The sequence below is a fragment of the Phoca vitulina genome, unplaced genomic scaffold (genome assembly GCF_004348235.1).
Source record: "Phoca vitulina isolate PV1807 unplaced genomic scaffold, GSC_HSeal_1.0 scaffold4, whole genome shotgun sequence".
Classification (NCBI taxonomy): domain Eukaryota; kingdom Metazoa; phylum Chordata; class Mammalia; order Carnivora; family Phocidae; genus Phoca; species Phoca vitulina.
In genome coordinates this window covers 25,268,052-25,290,708 of record NW_022589707.1, presented here as the reverse complement: position 1 = coordinate 25,290,708, position 22,657 = coordinate 25,268,052, and the positions used below count along the sequence as shown (strand labels likewise).

Below are 22,657 nucleotides of genomic sequence, written 5' to 3'. Positions count from 1 at the left end.
TGACAGTGGGCACGGATTCAGAGCACTTGCCAAGCCGAGGGATCGTTTGGTTGTTAGGAAGAGAATCCTGATCCGACAGAAAGAACACAGGCTCTGGTCACAGGAGGGTCCCGTGGAGGCCAGGGTGGGAGGCACGCTGGGTCTCCAGAGGGAATGGAGGACGTGTGTGTGGAGTGAGACTCAGCTCTTCTCATCTCGTGAGACCGGATGCTGCCTGTGTGCAATCCTCTGTGGCTGCTTGCTGCATTGCTCTCTCTCTCTCTCTGAAGACTGGTTTTCCGGGTGAACCCTGGAGTTAACAGAAGCGTTCCTCTGTCCAGTTACAGAGTACTGGAGAGAACAGAAAACAGGCTCACCTTGGCTGCTTCAAGGGAAGTGGGGTCCCCACATTCATTGTTCTCTCAGCTCGCGTGGTGGGAAAGGACTCTGCGATGAATATAAGTGAGCGGGCAAATGAACTAAATCCTTAGCAGTACAGTCAAGTTTCTCATTAGGTTCAGAATTAAAAATTTTTTCCTTTAAGTTATTTGAAACAGGATCGAAGAGGGCTGAATGAACAAAGATTTGTTCACAGTGTGTCATGTGCTATAAAATAGTGGTTAAGGATCTGATTGAATCCTGATATACTAGGGCTGGTAGTCAAAGCATTGACAGATCACTTTAGTTCAGGACCTGTTGGTCAAATCTGATTCTCAGCCAGAGTGAATGTTTCGCCACACGACGAATACCAATCCTGCCTCTCTTGGTCTTCAGCCATGGTAACTTGTACATATTAATTAGCTTCTCTAAGGCCCTCATTTTCCCCATATTGTAAGTATATATAATAATAGTACCTATCCTATAGTTTGTGGTGAGTATTAAATGTGATAATTTGTGCAAAACAATATAGTGCCTGGTCCCTAGTAAATACCCATAAATCTTCTTTATTATTGTTATTATTAAGATTTTATCTTTCATCTTAACCTTCAGAATGAGTAATATACTGACAAATCTTACCTATTTAGAATAAACAGTTTAGTATGAATAAATCTGATAGATCTTACCTATTTAGAATAAACAGTTTAGTATGAAAAGCACATGCCTACTGTGTATGGTTTGTCTTCTGTCAGAGGAAATGTGGAAGAAAAAATTTCAATCAATAAGAATAGGACAAATTACTTCTCCCAGTTTTGGAACCCAGTGGCAACCTTACCCTGCGTTACAGTTGCCAGGACTGACTCTCAACAGAGACTTGATAACCTAAAGTTTTAAGAACTTTCCTGTTAGAAAATTTTTATGGCCATAAATTAGTGGTCCCCTCCAGCCCTGAAAACTATTTATTCTAATGAAACACTTAAGTATTGTTCATCCTGGGCGAACTAGTCATTTTTTTTTTTAAACATAAAAGGCAATTTTCTCCCTTTCTCAATGGCAGACCCATGAGTTTAGACTTCCTCATGAAACCCTAAGTCCACTTTCTCCCCCAAAGCATCTGATTAGCGAGAAAGTCCTCCTCACAAAGGCAGGAGACATATCTGAACATCTAATGGATGCTGCTCAAACACACCTTTCTCCTGCTTTTGACTTCTTTGGGGAGGAGTTCATCGAGACACAGAAGTTTTTGCATTGCCCATTGTAGTCTTTGAAGGTATTATTACTTACAGAGGAGTAGTAGAAGAGATGACCATGGTATTTACCCCACACCACCAGCCCCTTCAATATCTGAAGCTTTTTTTTTTTTTTTTTTTTTAAAGATTTTATTTATTTATGTGACAGAGAGAGACACAGCAAGAGAGGGAACACAAGCAGGGGGAGTGGGAGAGGGAGAAGCAGGCTTCCCGCTGAGGAGACAGCCTGATGTGGGACTCGATCCCTGGATCCTGGGATCATGACCTGAGCCGAAGGCAGACGCTTAACGACTGAGCCACCCAGGCGCCCCGCTTTTTTTTTTTTTAAAGGGCAACTCTTTCCTAATAGTCACTCTTTAACTAAAAACATCAGTTGAATACTTAACTATATGCAGGATATTATTACTAGTGGTAGATACTGTGGTGAACTGAGATGAAAGGTGGTTCAAATTAGCACAGAATTGGAATGTAACTTTAATATGACGTATGCCCTAGGAGCAGCATAAAGTGGTTCACAGAAGAGAGAAATAACATAAAGCCTGTTTATATCTTTTTTCCCACCTGTAGGTGAAGGACAAGGAACAGCTGGTATTATTCTAACGTTAGCCATGAATATCATGGGTACATTGCAATGGGCTGTAAACTCCAGCATAGATGTGGACAGCTTGGTAAGTATTATTTTTTAACCTTCATGAAAGATTTGGACAAACCAAAAAGCATGGGTAATGACATGAGGGACAACTACAGACCCAACCCCCAGCTTAAGGAGTAAAACATCACAAATAATTCGAAGGCTACTATGTGTCTCTCATTAGACCCATATCTCTTCCTTCCTCCGCATAGAAAGCCACAGTCAAGATCTAGTGCTGCAGTGAAAAATCTTTGCCGAGGATTTTTGTAGGACAGATACACAGGAGTGTCATTACTGGGTTACAGAATTCACCCACATTCATCTTTAGCAGATGGTGCCCAATTGTTCTCAAATATCTTGTATCAATTTATACTCCCATCAAGAGAGGGTAAGAATTCTCATCAGTCCATAGCTTCAGCAATACTTAAGGTTGTCAGACCTTTTAATTTTGGCAATCGGATGGATGTGAAGTGATTACTAAGCAAATAGGGCTGCTTAATACATATTTATTGACTTTATGGGCTTCCTCTTCTGTTAATTGCTTGTTTCTGTCAATTGCCCATTTTTCTAGTAGGCTGAGGTTTTTCTTAATTCATGAGAGTTTATGAATTCTGGGTTGTCAGTTCTGTATATTTTAAACATGGTTCTTTAGTCAGTGGCTTAACTTATAGTGTCTTCTGATGAAAAGAAACTTTTAAGTTTAATGAAGTTAATCTTTCCCTTTATGTTTTGGTATCTTGTTTAAGAAACCCTTCCCTATCTTGGATTTTCCAGTTTATCAGCATTACACTTTTCATAGTATTCTTTTTTAAAAAATTTTTAAATTTCCAGTCTTTAGTGATATCTCCTTTCTCATTCCTAGAGTGTTTCTTTTTGCTTTCTCTCTCTTTTTTTTTTTTTTTGGATCAATATTCCCACGCATTTATATACTTGATTAGTGTGTACAAAGACCATGTTTTGGTTTTGTTGTTTCTCTTGTCTTGGTGCCTGCAGTAGTATATAAGTGAGTGAATACTGTGTCCGGGGCACAAATCCCATGGCAGCAAGAGTGAGAGATGAAAGGAAGAAAGACAGATTTCCCACTTTTCGTTAAAAAAATACATGATTTTCAAGAATAGCTTCATCATCAACTTTGATTAGTCTGCCTGGAATAGTGTACTTAAAATCAGTCATCCATTACCGCGTTTGCAGAAGGGCTAGAGACCCAGGTTGAGAAGGACTGTATTTATAACACTGTCCTCACACTTTTTGCATAAGTTCCTTCTCCATTCTCCTAATAAGTCCCATGGTCCCAGAATGCACATGTTCATTCAGCTGTGAAAATTTTATAACCAATTCCTATCAGAACAGATATCCTCATGGGATGCCTGGGTGGCTCAGTCGGTTAAGTGGCAGGCTCTTGATTTTGACTCAGGTCATGATCTCAGGGTCAAGAGATTGAGCCCTGTGTTGGGCTCCACCCTGAGGGCTTGTCACTCTCCCTGCTCCTCCTACTGTTTGCGTGCTCTCTCTCTCTCTCTCTCTCTCTCAGATAAATAAATAAATAAATAAAAATCTTTTTTTAAAAAAAGAACAAATATCATCATAAAATAATATCTGTAGGGAAAAAACAAAACTTTTCATGCCCTCTTCCTGCCCATGTGTCCTAATATTTAAGCAAAGCATTTTAATAATTCATTGAAATGTAATTTAACCCTAACATGATTTATAGTAGGGTTTCTCTCTTTTCCTTTAACATTATTTTTTGGGAGGTTAGCCAACTTTTTCAGTGGCTTCATTTATCTCCTCACTTAACTCTTAACGTTTTTGGGGTTGGGTCTCATTAATGTACTTAGAAATGTTTCTGTTGGAAAATAGCAGGAGAAGAGTAAATCAGCATTGTGCTTACATTTATTTAATTTTTTTGTTCAAACTTTCTACAACTTTGCCTTTACAATAAAAATCCTCATGTACTTCACTTCTTTATCTAAAAATATCTCTTTACCTTGTATATGCACAGTTCCTTTGCTGTATTAATTTTCTTGGTTTATGAAACAACCTCTATACATTTGATGTTGAAACCGTTGTCTGGTACGTTTCAATTCTGCATGTCCAATCTCCATTAAAGTTTAGTGTAAAAAAAAAATAGTTTCTTTAAGGTATGTTGACTTCTCTAAGTTTTTCACATTTCACATCCTGAGCTTCGTAACCCTGTGCTTTGACATTGTGTCTTTGATCTTCTGGCATAAAAGAATCTTTGCAAAGAACTATTATGTTATAATACAGCCTATGAAAAGTATCAATATTTGCATTTGATCTCGTTTTAAAAAGTCATGTTCTTTTGTTTGAATATCAAAGTGATCACGTTAGTTTTCATTTCCTTGCCAAATAGCATAAGCGGTCTTTCCTGGACCCTTGTGGACATTCATCTAGTTATAAATTCCCATCATACTGCTTTTACCTGTACCCCGACTAAAATTGTACAGTAACCTCTTTATTTTCACCTGGCGTGTGTTGCGGGTAGGAGGGGAGATAGCTGTGCCCTCAAATTTCACATCTATGTAATGTTAACACTGAAGGTCCTGTGACCTCTGAAGGAAAAATTCACTGTGTTCTCATGTTACATTACTGAGTCTTAACTGAATTTAGATCTGAGTTTAAATGCGGTAAAGAGGGTGTTTTGTTTGATACACACTTCCAGTTTTCCAGTGCAGAGCTACTCAGGAAAAAAACTATCTTTAGACTTAGAAAGTATATTTCATTTACCTCTCTGGCCTAGTTTAGACATGAGCAAAGAATCAAACATAAACAGAACTATGAAGTTATAAAAATGGCAATATGACTTTTCTTTTACTGCTCATCAGTTCCTTACACCCAGGTGCCTGGCTTTTATTAGCTTTCAACCAGTAAGGGTAATATTTGAATGATAACACTTCCTCATTGTTACTTCATGTCACTTTGTATTTGTAACTGACTGCACATCTCAGTTATCAGCGCTCAAAGCTGACCAAAGACCCTTTGATTACATTTTCCTAATAAATTCCTTATTATATTCCCTAAGATAGTTCTTTCCCACCTTCTTATCTTTTCTTGGGAGCACCAGTAATTCCAGCCCCTGCACTCTCAGCCCATGATCTTGCTACATACTTCATAGAAAGAACCAGATGCAACTAGCAAGAATTTCCTTGTTTCTCTCCACCAATTGCACCAGCCTACTTCACCTCTCTTCATCTGCCTTACCTTCCCTCTGTGTCTTTGTTCCTATTTAAAGACCAGTAATATGCAATTAACTGCTCTTTGTGGGACCTCTGTCCCCATCATAAAACTACCTTCCCTTGATGTCTAACTTGCACCTCTTGTCTTTGATCTATTTATAGCACAACTTCTTGAAAGAGGGCCGGTCTCCATTTCCTCCTTCCCATTCTTGCCACAGCCTACTTCACTTTGTTTGCATCAGCCCCATGACTCGTGACTAACATCTTGCCAGAGCCAATGTCCTTGTCTCCCTTACCCTCTCAGCAGTACTTAACGCCAGGGACAAATCCTCGATACTTTCTTCTCTCACTACCATGATGCGCCTCCCGCCTGTCTCTGCTACCTCTCAGGTTCCTCCTTAGTTCTCTCTGCTGGCCCCTCCTCTCCTTACAGATCTCTGAACATTAGCTATGTTCCAGCCCTCTTGTATCTGTCTTCTCTCTAGTTACTAGCATCTAACTCCATGCTATAGAAACCATCTCTCAATCACTCATTCGTATCTCTGGTCTAGACCATTCCCCTGCTCTCTGAAGATACACTACCAACTTGACCCCTCTATGTTTAGAAAGCACAGTGATAAGAATGTCTTCCAGTAAACTTGACATCTTGGGGCCTAAGTTATTGTCTAGAATCTCCTCAAAATACCACATGGGGTATCAAGAGACTATTAAAAGGGAACAAAGCTTCTATTCTACCTACTCATTTGTCTGGCTATATCTAGAAGTTTGGAATAAAAATCATCTGAACATTGTCACCTTATGAATGATATAGTTTAGTAGGTTGTGAATCACCCCAGAAATTTAAAAAATAGTAAAATTACCAGAGAGTCAAATTTAATAATTCCCACTGGAAACCCCCATTATAGGGAATTTCCAATTATTTTAGTTGATATCATGATGTTTTAAACACTGTTATTTCAAATTCACTCTTCATTTTAACATGAATTGTGTATATGTCTTTCTATTTACTTCACTGGTGTATTTTATACCATTCTGTAGATGGGTTGAGGAAAGAAGTGTTAATTCCTTTTAACTCCATACCTCAAGTACTATGTGAATTACAGCTGTTATTGCTAAAGCTATTATTTTAATTTTTTTTTTTTTAAGATTTTATTTATTCATTTGAGAGCGAGAGAGTGAGCGAGAGAGAGCTCAGGTCAGGGGAGGGGTGAGGGAGAGGGAGAAGCAGACTCCCCGCTGAGCAGGGAGCCCAAACCAGGGCTGGATCCCAGGGCCCTGAGATGATGACCTGAGCCGAAGGCAGATGCTTAAACAACTGAGCCACCCAGGCGCCCCAGTTTTTTGTATTCTTAACAAATCTCTCTACTAATTTATTTTCTTTGGATTCACAAGATGCCTGCCATTTTTAGTATGTAAAGCTTCTCTTTGTCCTATTGTTAGCTCCGTAAGCATTATGTATCTTAAACAGGCAATGTATAGACCTATATTTCTGCCTCTGTGAATGAATGAAAATTAAATAAATAAGAGTTAGAATGGGTGCAGAGGTGATGTTTCAAACTTAGCAATATCAAGCCATCTGGTGACTGGTAGATTACCTACACTCAAAGTCTGAATATGAGGCAGTTGACAATTCATGTATTTTTCAGGACTGTTTACCACTTAGTGAGCACAACTAAAAGATCTGAGCATGTGAATAGTATCCTGCTTCCTTAATTCTCTAACTACCTCAGCAGATAAGACATGCCTGTTGTACTCTGTGTTCCTAATAAGACAAGAGGAAGGAAGCCACCAGGATGAGCAGGGAAGACCGAGTATCTGCAGGGCTCACATTTAGATTCCAGTTATGAGGCTCCAGAAAGTTCTTGCAAGAGTGATGCAATCTGAGAAGAGTTTTCTGTCAATAGAAACTCCCTCTGTTTCTCCTTTATCCTTTTATTGCCTGTGTTTATTTTGGATTCCAGTAAAGATCAAGCGACCGATGATACGGTGACCAACAAAAGAATGAGAAAAGGGGAACCTGGCTTCTTTTCTTTGCTCCTGGTGCCTAATTCTCTGGTATTGAAAGCAGTTTTTGCTCTAAGAATTTGAGGGGAGGATTCAGTCATCCTATTTTTTTCCTCTTTCAGTAGTCTCTTAATCATATCTTTCTTTGTTTTTCTGTTCTCATGAGGCTTTGTGGCATGTTTTCCATTCATGACATCTGTCTCAAGACTTCTTTTCATCCAAAGATTTTCTTTCTATCTGCAGGCTTTTCTACTCTGCATTCCACTCTTGCTTTATTGCCAAGATGTTGTGTGGCCTTAGGCAAGTCATCACCCCCCTGAGGGCTTCACTTCTCTCTTTGTAAAAGGAAACAGTTCGGTTAGAAATTTTCTAAGGTCTATGTTAGCTCTGACATTCTCTTCTGAATCCTTTTCATATGAAAGATTTCACATCTTGATTGGCATGTATGTAGGCATTATTACAGACACCCACAGGAATCAGACCTATCTGCCCCCATCCTTGATGGCTAAAGTCCAGGGATTAAGTCATTTACCACTGCATTTGTCAGAGCAGAACAAAGAACTGAATTAGGTGTTACTAGAGCCAACAGAGAAAGTGCCATGGAGATGTTCTAGAGTCTTGAATTAGTAGGAGAGGCTTATGAGAGCCATAAAGGATTGCTGGAGTGTTGGAAAATTTAGAAAATTTGTTGAGCTTTGTGCCTGTCACTTTAACTTCCTGGGTTTAGGTTTTTTCATTTGTACCAAGAATGAAAGGATTAAATCAGATGTTTTCAACCTCAACAGCACATGAGGAAATTTTACAAAAATATAGATTACTCAGGGTCCTGTAAGATCAATTAAATCAGTTCTCTTAGTCAGGGGGAGGGTGACTGGGCATGATGTCTGTATTTTTAAAACTGTTCCAGGTGATTCTAATGTGTATCTTGACTTGTGAATCACTGGATTAGATGATCTCTAACATTCATTTTAGCTCTGATGTTTTGTGTGTGTCATAGCAGGGGGTCAGCAAACATTTTCTATAAAGGGTGAGATAGTTACTATTTTCAGCTTTGTGAGCTATATGGTCTCTATGGCAACTCTTCAATTCAGCCTTTGTAGGGCAAAGCTAATGTGAACAATTGGGTGTGGCTGGATTTGGCCATTGGGCCATAGTTTTGTGGTCTATGGAATAAAATTTACTTTGGAATTGATGGACCACCAGCAAATCATTTTTGCCCTATATATTAACTAATATATCTACAGTACATATAAAGGATGACACTTAATAACAGTACTTTGGGGAAGCCAAAATATTTCAAAATTAAGATGCTTAGAGAAAATCTTATTAAAATTGTATAAACCTTGAAAAAATATTTTGATATGATATTTTAGACCCCTCTTCTTGAGATTTTCTTTGAAATACTTTTAATGGATACCGCATGGACCCAATTTTATTCATCAAGCACTTGCTGATGGCCTTTGGTCATTGCTTTTAAAATACAATAATTGCTTTTATAAAATAATAATAATCAGAGTTTGAGTAGTAGTTTCAGTAAGTGATGTGAGATTTTTCAAATTAAAGGGTAAATTTGGGAGTTTTTCCTGCCTGTTGGCACACTTAGTACCATGATTACTAACGTTCTTAATTACTGAAAATAGGCACCAACGTATTTGATACCTCTGTGTTTCTTAGGTTATGCCTTTTGTCATTAACTGTAATAGATTTTCTTTCTCTTATGTTAAGAACACCATTTCTATTACTTCTTGCAGTCAGAAAAAGTAACCTTGATTTGCCATGTGATTTGCCACAGGTTGGCAATAAACAATTTATGTAGATAGCAGGCTATAATAATTTACAAAGAATTAGAGTGTATAGTACACTGTAAGTAGCTCACTTATTCTGTTAATAATTTATAGCAATACAGCCCTTGACTGACTTTTTAAATGCCTAGGAGCATAAGTGATAGACATAGAAAGATGGACCAAAGTTTCAGGAATATGTTTTTGGCAGAGAATTTGTTTTCATGATAACCATTATCTCATAAGTCTCTGTGCATGGCCTAAAGATTATGCCAATGACTGTAATGTGTCTTTGGGTTGCAGGTCCATGTTAGTGAGTCCTGAAAAACATTTCATTTGGACCTAGTAGGAAGGATCTATGGTTTCAAAACTTCCTTTTATATACTTCATGGTTTGAAAATTTCTCTTGTAAAATGTGTGAAGTTTTTCACCCTGTATCAATTTTGCAGATGATTGTCTTCATATTTATTTCTTGTAATCTCCCTATCAGAGCCAGTTATGAATTCTCTGTGTTGCCCACCAGATGTCGGGCGTATGAAATATATTTTCCATTATCATGGCTCTTCTGGTATTCAGCATATAGTTTAGATGGTCATGCATAATTTTGATGCCCTGTGTTCTACACAACCAAAAGGATAAAAGGAAATAGAGCAAATATTTTTGTGGAGGAGGGGAGTCTGGCTTTCTGACTTACTCTAGAAAAGGTCTTTAAGCCTTTTCTTCCCTCATTGTCAACAGAGAGGGAAAAGGAAAATCAGAAATCACTTTTTTTTTTTTTCACTGAACATATTGCTTATAAAATAAGGTCGAGATAAGTCTGTGGAGCTTTTTTTTCCTTAAGACCATCACATTCCCTAAAGACTTTGTTCTCCTGATGCTTAGATTAGAAACTTCAGAAGTTATTATAAAGATAATAAGGTTCAGTGTTAAAGATTGACTCAGGAGAATTTTTGGAGCATAGTAAATTTAAATAACAAAACCAGAAATTAATTAATTAGTTAATTAATTTTATTATTTTTTAGCAAAACCAGAAATTTATTTTTTAATTGTATTTTATTATGTTATGTTAGTCACCATACAATACGTCATTAAAAACCAGAAATTTAAAGCAGCTGATTCTCAAGTAAAAAATCCCACCTCATTTTGGCTAAACTTGAATTTCATAGAAGTCTGTACGGATTATGTCAGGTTTTCCACTTCACATGAAGAGTAGGTTGAGCATCTCACGCCTAAGACTCATTTTGCCTTCATCGTTTATTTCTCAAAGTCTAAGACAAACGCTCTCACCTAAGCTGGTGACAGCTACTTGGAGACTTTCCTGTCAGGGGGCCAGGTAGAGCTGCCCCTCATTCCTCCTCAGGAAACCCCTTCACTGTGCAGGAAGACGCAGCTCGTCCACAGTCTACAGTCACTCTGAGAATTGCCAAATCTGAATTTCCATCCAGTGGCACGGTGGTTTTTACGTATCACCTGAAAATGTTAACAGACATTCTAAATTAGAAAAAGGAGTAAGTGAAAATAAAAAGCTCGGTTGAAAACAGCTAGATGAGACTAAAAATAGTTTGGTGTGTTGCCACTTCCTTCAAATCCAAATAGCAATGTCTGTTTCCAGACTGAGAAGCTGAGAGGTACAGTGGCAGACTCGATTGCCTGCTGAGGGACTCAGCGCTGTCATTCACCTTCCAGCAGATGAGGTAGAACAATGGAGTCACTCATCCTTAACAAAGATTTATTAAGGGACTGCTCGGTGCTAAGCCCTAGATGGGGAGGATACAACAAGGAATGCTTTGAATAAGATTACTATAATAGGCAACATGGGCTTAACATGAAGCCCCGTGGAGTATCCTATCAGCTTCAGGTCCTCTCTCTTGCATGGACACCTTCGGAGGCCCTATACTTAATTATAAATGCATAATTTTGATGCTTTCACATAAGAAGAGACCCTTCAATTATTTAAGCTTTAGGTTCTGCCAAACTGGGGTCCATCCCTGGTCAGCCATGAATCTTTGGCAATGAAATCAAGTATATAAGAAATGACTCTACTTTTGCTATAGTTGAATTTATTTTCTGCTTGAACACATGGGCTGCTGAGTGCAAGAAGCAATTCTAACTTCTGAATGGAGTTTACAGAATGCCAACACACTGAGGGGAGGTAGCATCTGGCCCTAGGTTGCCCCTTGTCTGTGCTGTCTCTGAGGCATTGATGTTGCTCTTTGACCTAGAGGTGTATGGTCCAGGAAGACTGCATTTTTGTTCTTCTGATCCTGATTGTGAGCTCTTCTTTGACGAGCTCTCTCTCAACTTCCTCCATGCCCAAGACATGGAAGACCCTGAGGGACCAAAGGATTGGGATTTGGGTTTCCTCTAGCACCACTCTGGAAATACAGGGGAATCTGAAGCTATCTGGGTCTAGACATGCCAAGCACCCATGCCCACTCTACTGCTTCCATGCTATGCCACATACTGGAAGTTTCTCTAAGGCATGCCTCATTCCTGGGCTCCACCTTGATATTGAAGCATAGGCCTTCTATGTTCCAAAAATCCCTCAAATCTACTCAAGGATAGAACTAGAGTTTGTTTGCAAGGCAGGACTCCTTTTTAAAGGAACTGGTGTCTAAGTCCTCTTGTTACCGCCATTCATGAGTCAGATTGTGGGGTGAGGAGAGGAGCTGTTTCTCATCCATCATAAATTCATCTATGGCTACTGTTTTTGCATAAACACTGTGCTTTGAGGCTTTCAAGCTTTGGTTTTTGAAACTTAACAGCCAATATTCATGTGGCTCAAAATTTTCAAACTATCCATCTCTGGTTCCAAAAGCCAATTTTTGAAACTAGAAAGACCAAAATTGATTTTTTTTGCTCTGGTTCTGTTGTGGCTCCTCCTTGAAAAAGCAGTGGAAGTAGAATGTGTCAATTGGAGGGCCTGTGAGGTACAAGGAATTAGTAACTTATTATCTGGCCACATCATCTATTCAGTAATGGCATTTCAGTGGTTGCAAAATTGGTCATAAAGCAGGTGTCTGCACTAGCTACCTTTTCTTCCCATCAGAAAATGTCCTAACCTGCTGAACTGAATGAGTGTCTGCTCGAATGCTGTGCATGAGTGTCCATTGTTGTTGTTGTTTTTTTTTTAAGATTTTATTTATTTATTTGACAGAGAGAGAGACACAGTGAGAGAGGGAACACAAGCAGGGGGAGTGGGAGAGGGAGAAGCAGGCTTCCCGCTGATCAGGGAGCCCGATGCAGGGGCTCGATCCCAGGACCCCGGGATCATGAACTGAGCCGAAGACGGACACTTAACCAACTGAGCCACCCAGGCGCCCATGAGTGTCCATTGTTAAGATGAACTTGTTCTTGGTCAGGGATATTTGACTATGCTGTGGGTAACTATAATTGCCTGTCTTGGGGTCACTTTAAGCAACTAGACTATATGAAAGATGATGAGTTGAAAATTTCATTTTCTAAATTTGATAGGTATATTCCATTTACTACATTTGACATTAGAAGTTCTAGATTCACCCTCAGTGGTAAGCCTCACTAATGGAGTATGTAATTTGCTATACTCTTCACAACTCCTTATGCAAAAAAATTGTATACATTTCAGTGCTGCCAAAATAATGGTTTTAAATGTCATTTTCTAATAGCACTACATATAATTTTGAGTAGTTTAGATAGCAATATTTAAGTGTTTTGCTTACTGTTTGGAAGTATTAAAATATAAAGGATTTTTTTTATATGGTGTCTTTCTTAATGTACTAAAGCACTTAAAGACTAGTTTAGAATTCTTCACAGCATCGACATGCAGAAATGTCAACAGACTTACTTTATTTCATAAAATTAAGCTTCATTTCTGCATTTCTCTCAATCATTTCAAGAGTGTAATATTATTCTCATGCAGGATAAATAAAATAAAATATTTTAAATGCATTTTTTTTTAGATTTTATTTATTTATTTGACACAGAGAGAGAGAGCACAAGCAGGGGGAGCAGCAGAGGGAGAGGGAGAAGCAGGCTCCCTGCTTAGCAGAGAACCTGACGTGGGGCTTGATCCCAGGACCCTGGGATTATGACCTAAACCAAAGGCAGCTGCTTAACCAACTGAGCCACCCAGGCGCCCCTTAAATGAGCTATTTCTCTGGCAGTTCCATCTCAATGGTAGTTACAATTCTAATTGATCTTCCAGACCTTATATAGGCTAGCAGCTCTCTAGGAAAATTAATTACGATGAAATGGAAGAGTATACTTTAATTCAAAGTTAATAAAAAAATAACTGAATCAGGATTTAACAACCTCTGAAAGTCACCCATGATTTGGAATTGAAATTATTATGTGTGGGAGCCACTCTAGAGTTATTTATAATGGATGTGGGCTTTGGATATTTCACTTCCAATAACAATGGGTTTGGTTTAAAAGGATTCTCCTCTTGAATCTTGAAAAATTATTGAAGATGATATGAAGATATTTTCAAGATGAAAAAAATGAAGCAACAGAATTTCTAGATGGAAGAATTTCACAAACAGCAAGCTTGATCAGTAGCATGTGAAATAGGCAATACAATTACATTTGCTAAGATTGGAATATTTAACATTCAATTAAGGATCAGTATTTAAATTCCTCTGATTTATCTACCAATAATTCCACAGTAAAGATGAAAAAAATTTCTCATTTCATGTTCTGATAAGGAAAAATAGCAATAATAGAAGCAAATGCCTCGAATACATTTATTCCCATCTTTTTTTTTTTTTTTGGCAAAAGAAATCATTTCCAATAATCTAACCCTTAACTATAAATAAGGTTATAAATTAACATTGTAAAGGAGAGAGTTGAATTCTTTCTCTCTCTCTCTCTTTCTTTTTTTTTTTATTTTTATTTTTTAAGATTTTATTTATTTATTTGAGAGAGCACAAGCCAGGGGAGAGACAGAGGGAGAGGGAAAAGCAGACTCCCTGCCAAGCAGGGAGCCTGACATGGGACTTGATCTCAGACTCCAAGATCACTACCTGAGCTGAAAGGCAGACACTTAAACACATGGGACTCAATCCCAGGACTCCAGGATCATGACCCCGGCTGAAGGCAGACACTTAATCGACTGAGCCACGCAGGCACCCCAAGAGGGTTGAATTCTTGACCAAGAGTCCCTGCTCGCTGGGAAACCTGCTTCTCCCTCTCCCACTCCCCCTGCTTGTGTTCCTGCTCTCGCTGTGTCTCTCTCTGTCAAATAAATAAATAAAATCTTTAAAAAAAAAATTACTTTTCAGACGGGGTGCCTGGGTGACTCAGTCATTAAGCATCTGCCTTTGGCTGGGGTCATGATCCCAGGGTCCTGGGATTGAGCCCTGCATGGGGCTCCCTACTCCGTGGGAGCCTGCTTCTCCCTCTCCCTCTGCTGCTCCCCCTGCTTGTGCTCCCTCTCTCGCTGTGTCTCTCTGTCAAATAAATAAATAAAATCTTAAAAAAAAAAAATTACTTTTAAGACAAAAAAAAAAGCGATAAATTTCCTTCCAGTAAGCTAAAAACTCCTGGGCATGGCTGAGCCATCAAGGATTATCTATCAAAAATAGGAATTGAGTGAATTCAAAGTCTTCAACTCTTTCTTGTTATTCATTTACTGATTCATATATATGTAATCATTCACATATTCATTCCTTTATTCCTTTATGAATTTTTCAAATATTTATTAAGTGCCTATTATTTGCATGACTATTTTTAAAATTATATTCCAAATTCCAATAAATCATAACTATCCAGAAGAATATGGTCTTGTTAAAAAATTTAAGCAACTTTGAAAAATAATTGAGCTCTTTTATTTCTGTATACATTAAAGATATACTTTATTAAATGTTACATGAATAGATTTATAGAGCAACCGTGTATTTAATTTCAAATACAACTTTTGTATGCAGTGACATTTTACAATGTCAGCAATGGAAATTGGTCTGTAAGTAATTTAATATAAAAATGTAATTATTTAATAATTACATAATTACAGATATAGAACAATGACTTAATATAGAACAATGACTTAAATTTGTTTGAAGATTATTGTAATCTTGTTTGAAGATTATTAATTTGTTTATAATTAATTTGAAGATTACTAATTTGTTTGAAGATTATTAATATAGAACAATGACTTAAATTCATTTGAAGATTATTGTGAAGTCATTCAAAATTTACTAAGCCTCACTTGCCACCCAGCTGACATACAGAATTGTAGACAGTTTTTCAGGCAGTTTGAGAGAAAGGTGAGAATCTTCAGTAGTGGTTTTGAAGCATGGAACGTTTTATTATAATATACCAGTTGTACAACAGTGTGCAGTGTTGCTCATAGTTGAAGAAAAAATTTCCCCTTGACATCATCTATTCCTTTGAGTATAATTTGGCCATTTATGTGTGGCTTGCATAACTGAGAATTAAATGATCACAAAAACAAACAAGTCTATACAGAGCCCATTTATATAAATCCTAGTTAATTCTCTTTGGTTAAGCTTTTAATTATATCCAATTATTTCCTGTTCATTGAAAAACCTCCTGATAAATAACTAGGTGACGATGAGCAGCGTCACATCTTACATGTTATTTTTTTAAGGAAACATCACACTAATTAGGACATTGCCTGCAGTTATTAAACAAACAAACATAAAATATTATTTCATTTCAGATGCGATCTGTAAGCCGAGTCTTCAAGTTTATTGACATGCCAACAGAAGAAAGTAAACCACCCACCAAGTCATTCAAACCATCCAAGGATGCCCAGCTCTCAAAAGTTTTGATTACTGAGAATCATCATGTGAGAGATGATAACATCTGGCCCTCAGGGGGTCAAATGACTGTCAAAGACCTCACAGCAAAGTATATAGATGGTGGGAATGCCATATTAGAGAACATTTCCTTCTCAATAAGTCCTGGCCAGAGGGTGAGATTTAAATATTCCTTGCTTTGTTTGACCTGTGTTTAGTTAAGTAAATCTCAGGAGCCTCAAGCAATGTTTTGGTAAATTCCATTGGTAACAATATTATTGTAGACTAGGGCCAATATTGAATATACATATTTCAAGTTATTAATTATAAAGCCATTATTTTTTCATATGATATTTATTTTGCCGAGGACAGAAACGATATAGTTGGTTCATTTTGAGTGTGATTCTACTTGTAGAATATTTAATCAATTGCTAGGTTACTAACTAAAAGAAGCTGTTAAATAAACCAAAATTATAAAATATTTTAGATTTTGCATGTTGAAACTGTCTTCCATTTCAGGTAAGAGAAATATTTTGTTTATCTAATTTCTTCATGAATTTTACCTAATTTATACTCTGTCAAACAAGTGGTACTTTTTTTCTTAGCTTAGTTCAGTTTGTTTGTTTGGAATTCTAATCAAGGTATGGATTATTTAGATTTTTTTCCCAATAATTTACCAAGCAAAATTTGTTTACCAAGCAACAGTTTTATTGTTTAATAAGCAAAAATAACCATGCATTATTTTGAAGTGGTCCTTATAGATCTCAGCCCTGGGCTGAATACATGGATGGTATTCAGATATACCAATTCTGGAATTGATTCTTGGAGAAAGGGACAGTTATTCTCCCTATATTTCATGTTCTAGAAATGTGGTGTTATATTTTATATTTCAAATATATTTCAAATTATATTTTATATTTCAAATCTCTTATTCTGGGCTGCTCCATAAATCTAGACATGATTATTATATTCCTTTGATTGCTTCATTTTTTTAAGTTGAGATAACATACTATAGAGCCACTTCTTATGAAAACTGAATTTTAAAACTTTCTCTCTTTGTGGTTTAATTTCAAATAGAGATTTTTTTTTTTTTACCACTGAGCTAATGGTCAGTAAACTTTGTTAGGCCACCATCACTGTCACCAATATAGCAACAGACTATTATCACTTACTTTGGCCCATCGGTTTAGGAATATTTCATAATTTGATGCATTGGAAAAAATTCTATTAAAGAAATATAGGGTGAGCAAAAATGTTACCATGCTAAATGGCTTGAAATGGCACAGCAGAAATTTTGACTCTTCTTTTTTAAGATTTTATTTATTTTTGAGAGAAAGAGAGAGAGACAGAGAGAGAAATCACAAGTAGGCAGAGTGGCAGGCAGAGGGAGAGAGAGAAGCAGGCTCCCCACTGAGCAGGGAGCCCAATGTGGGACTCGATTCCAGGACCCTGGGATCATGATCCCAGCTGAAGGCAGACGCTTAACCGACTGAGCCACCCAGGCTCTTCTTTTTAATCTTATAGTTAGGGTAAATAAATTCACATACTACTAAAATTACCTCTTACTATGTTTTTGCTCATCAAGAATGGGATTTGTTTTTTTTTTTTTCTTTTTTTGTGAGAAAACAGTTTTTTTTAATTTTAAGTTTTTATTTTGATTCCAGTTAGTTAACATACAGTGTTATATTAGTTTTAGTTGTATAATATAGTGATTCAACAGTTCCATACAACACCCGGTGCTCATCACAAGTGTTCTCTTTAATCCCCATTACCTGTTTAACCCATCCCCCAGCCCACCTCTTCTCTGATAACCATCAGTTTGTTCTCTATAATTAAGAGTCTTCTTAATTTGTCTCTTTTTTTTCTCTTTGCTCATTTCTTTTGTTTCTTAAATTCCACATATGAGTGAAATCATATGGTATTTGTCTTTCTCTGACTTACTTTGCTTAGCATTATACTCTCTAGCTCCATCCATGTCATTGCAAATGGCAAGATTTCATTCTTTTTCATGGTTAAAAAATATTCCATTACACACACACACACACACACACACACACACACACATATTTATAGATAACATCTTCTTCATATATTCATCAATCAGTGGACACTTGGGCTGCTACCATATCTTGGCTATTGTAGATAATGCTCCTATAAACATATGTGTGCATGTATCCCTTTGAATTAGTATTTCTGTATTCTTTGGGTAAATACCTAGTAGTGTGATTGACAGATTATAGGGTAGTTCTATTTTTAACTTTCTGAGGAACTCCATACTGTTTTCCACAGTGGCTGTACCAATTTACATTCCCACCAACAGTGCAAAACAGTGCATTGTTTGTATTTCTGTGGTGTTGGTTGTTATTTCTCCTCTCTCATTTGTGATTTTAGAGAGCAAACAGTTTTAAATCAGCATAAATGGAAAGACTAGGATTTAGATTAAATTTATCCCTTATTATTAGAATGAGGTTGTTTACATTGTTAAAGTTATGCTTTGGAACTATGTAAAATTAATTATTTGCTTTTGGTCCTTTTGTTATGTGAGAAAACACGTAATTAAGTATTCTCTTTTGCTTTGCACATAAGTGAATGCCACAGGCAGTTGAGAATGTCCTTGAGACCACCATGATAGATTCCAAAAGTGATGTCAGGTTACAAACAATAGCAGCAAATAGGTTGATATAAACCAGAGTGAAAAGCCCTGGTAAATTATTTCCTTTCCCTCCTCCTGACATCCTCCCAACCCTTTGCTTTACTGATGCTCAATTGCCCACTAAATTAAATTCAACCAAGTCCTAGTAGAGTGACAGATTTGCAGAGTCCTCATTTCTGTAGGTAGTTTCCTTGATGTGGGAGTAATAATAAGAGCTGCTGTGAAATGAGGAAGAAGCAGTATGCTTAGGCATTTCATGTTCTCTGAACCTTTATATAGAAAATAGGCCATATGTGTTCAGTAACTATTCTTTGCAAGGAATGGTAGGTGCTTTGGGGGAATTGAAAATTACTTACATAAGGCTATGGATCTTGCCATCCAAAGAGGGAAACTAATGTTTATCAAGTCCTTATCATGTCCTAAGCACTGTTTAAAGACATTTATTTGCTATCACATTTGATCTTATTATAATTTCAAAGGTAGATATTATTACCTCTTTTGTGCAGTGGAAGAAACTGAAGTTCACTTAAGTGAGTGAGTTAGCAGGGATCTTAAACCCAGATCTGTCTGACTTTAAAGTTCTTTTTCACCTGCTTCCCTTAAAAGTAGAAAAAGAAGGAGCCAAAGGATAGAGGGAGAAAGAGAGAGAAAAGAAGAGATACTTGTCCCAGAAGATGGCCATCTAAAGGGGGAAATGCAAGATCCAGTAAGAACTGAGGTGGATCACTGTGAAGTTAACAAAGCTTAAATTTCAGAGACGTTTACTTGCCTGAGCCCCTTCCAAGGCCCTGTACTTAATATTTTATTTCTAATTTTAAAATCTTTATTCCTGGAAAGAACTCCTCCATACTGTATAAGCTTTAGATTCCAAAAAACCTTGTTATACCCTTGAATAAAAGATAAAATGCTAAGGTAAGGAGGAAGCAGTTAGTATCAGTTAGCTGGGAGTTAGGCTATTCAGGGAAAGTTTTCCACAGGAAGTGGCATTTAGAGGGAGACTTTGAGACCTGAACTGTGTATTTGAATAAGCAAAGGTGAGTGAAAAAGGGTGCTATAGGCAGAGGGAACAATACAAGGCATGGGGCATGTACAGAAAACAATGACTGGTTTGGTCAGATTGGTGGATCCATAAAGGATAAAATAGAAGACAAGATTGGAGCAAGATGATCAAAATTATGAATCTTGGGAGCTGAAGTCATAAAGGAAGTTGAAAACTCAGAGAATCTTACCCAGTTTTGCTACTAAGTGGTCTTTGGTCATCTTCAAGAGAGCAGTGGTTCTCTAAAGTTGGTTCCCTGGATCAGGATCATCTACATCACTTGAGAACTTGTGAGAAATGCATATTCTTGAGCCCCACTCAACCCTACTGAATAAAAACTCTGGGTGTGGAGGCAGTAGTCTGTATCACTGATACATGCCCTTTCAAGTTTAAGAGCCCAATTTAAGACAGTCATTAGGTGTAGAGAAATGAGGGTAGAAGTCCAACTGCAAAGGGTTAGGGAATGGGTGAGTACTGAAATGAGGAGTTATGTAGAACAACAATGTTGGTGGTGGGAAAGAGATAGCAAGAACACCTGCCTAAGAGGAAGGCTACATGGAGGGATTTTGCCTTTGTACTGTAGAGATTTTGTGTGTTTTTTTTGTTTTATTTTGTTTGTTTTTTGAGACAGAAGGAAAGCAGATAACTGGAGTTAAAGAGAAAGATGAGTAAAGAGCTGGAGAACTGAAGGTGTTCATATTATACAGCCTTGATCTTTTAAGTCAATTATAAGTCAAAGTCATGGGAATTGAGTAGTGTCAGTCCTGTAACTTTGTTCTTCTCCTTCAGTATTATGTTGGTTATTCAGGGTCTTTGCATCTCCATATAAACTTTAGAATCAGTTTGTCAGACCCACAGAATAACTTGCTGAGATTTTGACTGGGATCGCATTGAATCTATAGATCAAGTTGGGAGGAACTGGTGTCTTGACAATACTGAACCTTCCTTTTCATGAACGTGGACCGTCTCTCCATTTACTTAATTTTTCTTTGATTTCATTCATCAGAGTTTTGTGGTTTTCCTCATCTAGATCTTGTATATATTTCTTTATGTTTATATCCAAGTATTTTGTTTTGGGAAAGCTAATATAAATGGTAGTATGTTTTTAATTTCAAATTCCACTTGTTCATTGCTGGTATTTAGGAAAGCAATTGACTTTTGTATATTAACCGTGTATCCTACAACTTCGCTATAATCACTTATTAGTTCCAGGAGTTTCATTGCTGATTCTTGTAGATTTTCTACATATATAATAATGTCATCTGTGAACAAAGACAGTTTTATTTCTTTTTTCCCAATCTGTATGCTTTTTATTTCCTTTTCTGGTCTTAATGTGTTAGCTAGAATTTCCAGTATAATGTGGAAAAGGAGTTACAAGAAAGGACATCCTTGCCTTGTTCCTGACCTTAGCAGGAAGTCTTTGAGTTTCTCACCCTTACATATGATGTTAACTATAGGGTTATTATAGATATCTTTATCAAGTTAAGGAAGTTCCCCTCTATTCCTAGTTTGCTGAGAGTTTTTATCAGGAATTAGCGTTGAAACTTGTCAAAAGAATTCTGCATCTATTGTTACAGTTGTGATTTTTTTCCTAGTTTAGCCCACTGATAGAATAGATTATATTAATTCAATTTTTAATTTTGAACCAACCTTGTGTATCTGGAATTAATCCCACTTGGTCTTGGTATATATAATCTCTTTATACATTGTTGGATTTGATTTGCTAATAACTTGCTGAAGATTTTTGGTTCTATGTTCATGAGAAATGTTGGTCTCTAATATCTTTGCCTGGTCTGGGTATTCTGTTAATGTTGGCCTCATAGAATATTTAGGAAGCATTCCCTCTGCTTCTGTCTCCTGGAAGAAGTAGAGGATTGGTAGAATTTCTACTTTAAATATTTGGTAGAATTCACCAGCGAATCTATCTGGACCTGGAGATTTCTGAATTGGAAGGTTGTTAATTATTGATACAATTTCTTTAAAAGATATATGCCTATTTAGATTGTCCATTTCTTCTTGTATGAGCTTTGGAAGACTATATCTTTTGAGGAATTGGTCCATTTCATCTAGATTGTTAAATTGGTGGGCATATAGTTACTTATCGTATTCTTTTATTCTCTTACCATGGGATATGTAGTGATGTCCCCTCTTGCAATTCTAATATTAGTAATTTATGTCACCTCTCTTATTTTCTTAGTTAGCCTGGCTAGAAGCTTATTAATTTTATTGATCTTTTCTAAGAACCAGCTTTCATTGATTTTTCTCTACTGATTTCCTATTTTCAATTAGGTGATTCTCCTCTAATTTTTATTATTTCTCTTCTGTTTCCTTTCAATTTAATTTACTCTTCTTTTTCTAGTTTCCTGTGGTAGAAACTTAGACTATTGATTTTAGATATGTCTTTTCTAATATATGCACCTAATGCTGTAAATTTCCCTCTGTACTGCTTTCACTGCATGCCACAGGATGGTTAATGTGAGCTGGAGTTGGGTATTTTCATTCCGTAGATCAATTGAGTTCTAATAAAAAACCCAGTAGGTTACAGTCTCATAAAATAATTTCTCTTAAGGGAGGCCTTGTGAAGAACAAAATTCTTTAGTGCTCTGGAGTATTTCAAATTTTAAATTTAAAAATGAACAGATGTTAGAAGACTTTTGATTTTTCAGTTTGGTCAGCTTTTTACTTGTTAGGACAGAGTGATAACATTCAAGTTCCTTATATTTTGGAATATAAGAAGAACAGAAGCAGAAGTCCTGTTTTTCATCTTTTCATCCCTTTACCTAGCACATTGCCTAGCTTACTATATGTTAAATATGAATGAATGAATAACTTATACCTGCTTCTAGGTCATATGATTGATTAGTGTAGGAATTGATTGTTAAGATGTTATTCTGAGCAGCTCTCTTAAGATTGTTTCTACTGCCCTGCCCTTAGCACCTATAACAGCATCTTGCAATCTATAACAAAATGCCCCAAACATACTTCTTGCATGCTAAATTAAGAAGAAGACT

The 22,657-nt window shown here is 36.9% G+C and overlaps 1 protein-coding gene across 1 annotated transcript in view; it reads left to right on the top strand.

Moving 5' to 3' along the window:
* The window catches only part of CFTR (CF transmembrane conductance regulator), a 164,831-nt gene that overhangs the window by 114,215 nt on the left and 27,959 nt on the right, over window positions 1-22,657 (top strand). Inside the window, exons 21-22 of the mRNA XM_032401186.1 lie at window positions 2,175-2,275; window positions 15,876-16,130. Coding sequence (XP_032257077.1) covers window positions 2,175-2,275; window positions 15,876-16,130 — 356 coding nt within the window. The remainder of the gene's footprint in view (window positions 1-2,174; window positions 2,276-15,875; window positions 16,131-22,657) is intronic.